The 6,729-nt window shown below is 35.3% G+C and overlaps 1 protein-coding gene across 1 annotated transcript; it reads left to right on the plus strand.

The window, feature by feature from the left end:
* The first annotated feature begins 334 nt into the window (after window positions 1-334).
* On the plus strand, window positions 335-3,844 carry LOC126487170 (40S ribosomal protein S28-like). The gene is made up of 2 exons (XM_050119843.1): window positions 335-361; window positions 3,562-3,844. The coding sequence occupies exons 1-2, from the start codon at window positions 335-337 to the stop codon at window positions 3,799-3,801; spliced, it is 267 nt and encodes an 88-aa protein (XP_049975800.1). The 3' UTR covers window positions 3,802-3,844.
* The last annotated feature ends 2,885 nt before the right edge of the window (window positions 3,845-6,729 follow it).

The following is a 6,729-nucleotide window of genomic DNA, read 5'->3' on the forward strand; positions in this document are numbered from 1 at the left end:
CCATTATTATAATGGAAGGGATCATAGCAGCATACAGAAAGAACATAGTGATGGAGAAGCAGCTGAAAGTTCTACATCTGGATGTATAGGCAGTAGGATGAGAGAGAGGGGGGAGAGGGGAGAGAGAGAGAGAGAGAGAGAGAGAGAGAGAGAGAGAGAGAGAGAGAGAGAGAAGAGAGAAGAGAGAAGAGAGAAGAGAGAAGAGAGAAGAGAGAGAGTNCACAACATCCACCCTCAGTGACACACTTTCTCCCACATCCTACTCAGTACAAGGCAACATTTTCTATTCCTCCTCATGTAGTACCAATGATTAAGAATTCACACATAAGGGGCTATGCTAGCCATTCTTACAGAAACCACCGTAAGTAGTAAGAATTGCAAAAAACAAACAAACAAAAGTCATCAAATTCCACAACCAAGATATCCTGTGGTATCTAGCCCCAACTTATAAATCTACAGTGCAATACCTGTAACTAAGGATCATTTTAGAAGAGAAGTTAAAACCTTAGAAGAGCTAGAGTAAAGAGTGTTTGCTGTGAGGTTGTGTCTCCTAGAAATATCAGAGAAACTACATTCATGGAGTCTTTTCACTATGTCTCTCTTACTGTGGTGTGAACAACAATGACACCATCAGATATCCTAAAAGAAAAAAAGGAAATCTCACAAGGTTTCAGCTCTACACAAAGAACTACAAGTAATCAAGGAATGTTGAGAGTGAGAGAAATAAGCTATTTTGCAGAAGAATTTAAATTATTTATCCAGTACCAAATAGTAAGTTCTGAAACAATATGCATATAAATAACTTTATATAAACAGAAAACAATAAACATACACTTAAGTCATTTACTAATAATGACAGAAATAGAGACAATGGATTTAAGTCAAAACAATTAGAGACATGGGCAGAGCTGGAGGGAGGAAAGATAGTGGTATATTAATATAATATATATTATATAAAAACCCCATAATTTAATATTTGTCATGCCTTTGTTATCTATTTCTGGTAAGGGTGTAAATTAATTTGTTTTATATTATAAAAGAAGGTAGGAAAATGGGCCTTTGGCACTGCTGGCAAAAGACCCAAGTGAAAGTACTGAACTGTGTGAGTGTAGGAATCTTGCCTGTGACTGGAAGGGTAAGGCAGACTAATTTGTTTGGTATCGCTAAGTTTTCCCTGTCTCCATTTCCAGATCTCGCTACAACCTGAGACAATAATGACTTTCCAGCCTGGCATTTGCTCAACGTGTAAACTTTCCCTTCTCCACACTGGTGCCAAATAATTGTCTTGAAAATGCAGAGTGTTTGTTATAACCAAGTGTCTCTTGAACTTATTTGTGAAACTTCATAACCTATGATGCCAGAGGCCAAGAATTGTGTTAAAAGTAAAACTGTCTAGTAAGGTGAAGCTTATGATTTTAAAGCTCCACAAGTCAATTATTAATAATGTCAAGAATAACACTAAAATTCCCTGGATGGCTCATGGTATTCCTTAATGATTATTTCTTGTAAAATTTTTGCCCTATGATCTCTATAGATAGATAGTTAAAAAATTCTCCCCAAATGTTTTGCAAAACAAGCATAGAGTCATTATTGACCAGTCTTATTAAAAACTTTTGTATAGATGGTTGCAACTATTGATAAAAACTAAAGAAGCACAGTAATTATAATTACCTGTGGTTATCTGACTGATATTGAATTATATAAAGTAGATAACAGTACAACAGAAAACATAATAAAATTTAAAAGACCAATGAACTGAAGTCTAGATTCACAAGTCTGGATTTTAAGCTTAGCTCTATGACTGGAAGAACATTATACTTTCTACTATGTAAAAAATTTTTATAAAAAACAAAGTGCATTTTATAGTTCTATGGTCATAGCAATAGGAATGGTTTATTTAACAAATGAATTAAATTATGTTTGGCAGAGAATTTTTTTTTCTTTACAAAAAGAAAAATATCAGAGGTGTGGTTATGAAAACAGAATCTCTCATAAAGCACCAGTGTGTACAAAGAGAATATGGACCTCAGACAAGACTGCAGAGGTTAGAAGTTTAGTTTGGGGTGATTAGAAAGATCATTTACCCTTTTTGAAATATACAGAGTACAGTAGCAATTGAGATATTCTGTAGTCTTTTCAAATCTGTAGATTTTCAAATCTCTATCAGATTTTCTTCTTAAAACAAAATTCAGTACTTCTACAAATCTACATTAGAAAATAAAAATTTCAAATTTAATTGATTATCATTTGATTATAGGCCATAACTATCTTGCAATGGTCAATTGGTAAGCGTTTCATGTAATCAAGTCCATATATTAGTATTTATTCTAACACTGAGTAGTTTTGAAAGAAAAACTTAGTGAAATATGTCTTTTGGTTTAGTTGGATAAAGAATCAGAGCAACATGCATCAGTTATTAGAGTGCACTGCTCTGCTTTGGAATATCCACTCTGATGCAGAGAAGTTAAAAAAAAAATAAGAAACGGGGTATATAACATTGTGGAATCGTTTTAAGAAAATTCAGATGTATAATGACAATCCTGAAGTTTATATAAATAAAACTGCTAAAAATGGAACTTTCTCAGTTAAAGAAGAAATCTTTGCAATGATTAATTTCTTCATGATTAACAGAAAAGAGCTCTTAATTTGAGATACTCAGGATATTTCTTTGAATGACAACTGTTGTTTCCTTGGGTAGTTTGCAAATGTTACATCTTCCCACTCCCCACTAATGTAAGGTAACAGAATGACCCAGATTGAATGCAGCAACCAAGGGGAAACCAGGAAAGGGAGATGTGAATAGGCAGAGTGCTAGGGCACTGAGCACTTTCAAGTAACTGGTTAATCAAACTGTAATTGCAAGGTTTTTTGAGAGAAATTAACGTCTTTGAGAGTTTAATTATGAAATTATATTGTCAGTTGATAAGCGATTGCATTTTACCAAGGTGCATGACTAGGACACATCTGAATTTGGGTTTCACCATGAGATCAGGCACCAGACGTTTTGATGAATCTGATTATTCATGAATCTGCATTTTTCCTAGATTCTTTTGCATTATTTTAGCTCATAGAGTGTATGAATAGAACTGTTTTAACAATGATCACCTATTTCATCATATTACATTAATCACATTAGCATAAAAGCAGGAAGGAACTAATGACTGTGTTTATTCTCTGAGGATTTAAGCTATAGAAAGTTGTAAGAAAGAAAGAGTGATGTTGGTAAAAAGTAGAGATTTTAAGAATTCAGAATTACACTGATGTGTTGTTTATCACATTTATGGCATATATCTTAAAAATTATAACCATGTGTTCCAAAATATAATATTATCAAAAATATAGAAAGCTTAAAAAAAACAAAGGAAATAAATTAAAAATCAAAGTAAACAAATTAGAAAATGGGAAATTTTACACTGAAATATTAAAATGTAATATGTGAAACTGATGCATAATTATGCCTTCAATGATCATCTGTTAAAATAGCAGAGAAAGAAAGAAGAAAATCAGAAAAAAAAGAAGAAAGTTGAAATTATTCTACAAGTTTCTTGTTACTATCAAAAGTTGTCCCCTCTCTGCCTGATCACCGTCATCAAGGACACGAGTCACGTGCAGCCCATCAAGCTTGCTAGGGTAACCAAAGTGCTGGGCAGGACCAGTTGGCAGGGACAGTGCACGCAGGTGCTTGTGGAATTTATGAATGACACCAGCCGCTCCATCATCCGAAACGTCAAAGGTCCCGTTCGAAAGGGAGATGTGCTCACCCTATTGGAGTCAGAAAGAGAGGCTCGGAGGTTGCGCTGACTGACCTTCCTGCTGGGTCCTGAGTATGCACCACTTGGCCCATGATGACCTGCGACTATTAAATAAAACATTTGTATTGTTTGTTTGTTTGTTTTTAAAGTTGTATTAAATGAGACTCCTCGAAAATAAACCCAATTATTTGAATGCAAACTGCAAGGGAGAATATGTAATGGCTCACTGATTATAAAATAGCTTCACCTCACAATTAATGTGCATTGATTAAGGGAAGTTAGTAACTGTAGAGTAAAATTAGACCCCTTATGTAATATTTAAGTTCAAAATTATTGAAAGAGAAACTTTCATTGTTACAAATTTAATAGTGTAATTGAGGGGAAAGACAGGTTATAAATCATTATCACATTTCTCTGGATTTTTATTAGTCACAGAAATTCTGAAAAAAGGATTTCAGGTTAAATCATATCTTTAGTGTGGGATCCCCCTTTGTGTGCTGTCAGCACCATTAATGAATAAAGAAACTGCTTGGCCTGTTGATAGGGCAGAACTTAGGCAGGGAAGATGGACTAAAGGCTGGGAGAAGAAAGAGCAGAGTCAGAGAGCCTCCATGGGGCTGCCACCATGGGTCCACCGCCAGAGTAAGACATGCTGAATCTTCACCGTTAAGCCACTGCCACTAGGCAGTATACAGATTAATAGAAATGGGTTAAATTAATATAAGAGTTAGTCAATAAGAAGCTAGAGCTAATGGGCCAAGCAATGATTTAATTAATACAATTTCTATATGGTTATTTCTGTTCTTGGTGGCCAGGACAAACAAGCGTGCCCTCCTCCTATATTTCTTAGTGTTTAAATAAATTCTGATCAAGATGGCTTAATAAAGTAGATACTACAATCTAATGAGCCATATAACTTAATCTATTTCCTAGTGCATTACAATTTATGTCCATATTGCACTTACTCACTAAATATTTAGAAGAATTGTATCATTTAAAAGTAATATAGTATATAATTTAGTTAAAATAATTTGTTGTTTAAAATGCAACCAACCCTTGAGTCTCCAGCAGGTAATAGTCCTTTTGCTAGTGGATGATTTATTCCCAGTGCTGATGATTGCAGTCTGATCAGGGTAATGATCATTGGGAAGGGGTTGGTTGTCATTGCTGCTGCTTGCTTGCCTTTGATTGTTCTTGACTTTAAGAGAAGCTAAACCTTTAAATCTGTTTTTTTTTTTTTTTTTTCTTAGAACGAGAAAAGGAAAGAGAAGTAAAATATATCTTGGATAAACTACTGATTAGTAGAACATTTTCTGGTATCCAAAAGAAACTTATGACCATGTTCAATACTTTTTACAAATAGCTTTTATTGAATGTTTTTTTTTGATAATTCTCTGAATACATAATGGATTCAAAGTGCTTTTGATAGTTGGAACTCCCTCATTCACATATCTCTCTCCCACTCTTATTCTCCTTTCCTCCCTACTAGTACTTTGTCTACATTTATGTCGCTTAAAAGAAAAAAGATGGACTATTGTGCTATTTTTTTTAAATCCTTCAAGACCAATTTGCTGTGTTCAAATGCTAGTGACTGTCTGGTTATCTACTAAAGCATCATCAAGAAACCCAGGACTAGGACCACACTCTTACAAAAATCTTTCTCTCCGTCTCTAGTAGCTATACAATTCCCAAGAGCTCTATTTCGTGGGATGAGATCGACTGCTTGGCACCTCTTTTTGTGTTGGGATTTGGTTTGTCTTGGGTTTTCAAAGATTTATGCATGCTGTCCCAATCACTTTGAGTCTGCACATGCAGTTGCCATGCTGCATCCAGAATATACTGCTTCATGTGCCTATACTTTACCTGTCTTCTGCAATGATCTCTGAGTCTTTGGGGAGAAGGAATGTGATTTTGGGGCAGAACATTTGGTAGTCTTTTGTTGTTTGAGTTCCTGATAATTTTTGGGTCACTGTGTTAAACATTATTCACTGCTATCCACTACAAACACATGCTTCTTGTATGAGGGGTGAGAGATGCATTGATACATTATGGTAAAGATAAATCATTAGTTATTAGGAATTGGTTTAAAACTTTTTTCTTTCTTTCTTTTTTTTTTAACCAGGATAAGAGTGTTTCTCCCTTAGGACTGATGTAACTGACTAGGGATGTATTATTGTTAACCTGATAATGCTTCGAGGTAGGTATGGGTTTCATCCTCTGGAGCTGGCTTTAAATCCAAGCAAGATACGATTGTTTACTCCCTTGATGTTCATGCCTTTATTATACAGGCATTTGTGCCTTGCCATGGCAGTGTGTGGTGATTTGAATAAAACTTGTTCCTTTAGACTCAAAGGGAGTGGTACTCTCAGGAGGTTTGGTCTTGTTTGAGGAGGTGTGTCATTAGTGGGTGAGCCTTTAGGTTTCAAAAGTTCAAGCTTAGCCAGTGCCTCACTGTCACTTACTGCTGCCTGAAGATTGAGATGTAGAACTCTTAGCTACCTCTCTAGCACCATGTCTCCCTGCATACTGCCATTCTTCCTGCTGTGAAGATAATGGAAAAAAAATGTCTGAAATGTAAACCAGCCCCTATTAAATGTTTACCTTTATAAGAGTTGCTGATTTCATGATATCTCTTCACAGCAATAAAACTCTTTAAGACTAGAAGCTGGTACCAGGGATAGTGTTTTGCAGTGGTAGGACTGAACATGTTTTGGGTGGAAGAATGTGGATTTTGAAATTTTGGATTAGAAAAGGAATTAAATGCTTTACATGGGACCTAATGGACCTTCCTTGTAGGAACATGAAAGACAGCGGTGCGCTGCTGAAGATGATTTGAACTGTGAAAGCTTGAGAACTTTCAGAAGAGAAGAATGTTAGTATGAGGCCTAGAGAATATTCTTGTGATATTTTGGTGTAGAATGTGGATGGTTTTTCCCTTATCCAAAGAAAAAGAAAAAATAAGGAAAGCCACCAAGGC

The sequence above is a fragment of the Alexandromys fortis genome, unplaced genomic scaffold (assembly GCF_014885135.2).
Source record: "Alexandromys fortis isolate MF-2015 unplaced genomic scaffold, M_Fortis_MF-2015_v1.1 scaffold_132, whole genome shotgun sequence".
NCBI lineage: Eukaryota > Metazoa > Chordata > Mammalia > Rodentia > Cricetidae > Alexandromys > Alexandromys fortis.

Excerpts from the sequence above, each read along its gene's own strand:
- LOC126487170 (XM_050119843.1), top strand. The coding sequence starts at position 335 with ATGCTAGCCATTCTTACAGAAACCACC. Across the intron at positions 362-3,561 it reads CCATTCTTACAGAAACCACC|TTGTCCCCTCTCTGCCTGAT; the intron begins GTAAGTAGTAAG and ends TACTATCAAAAG.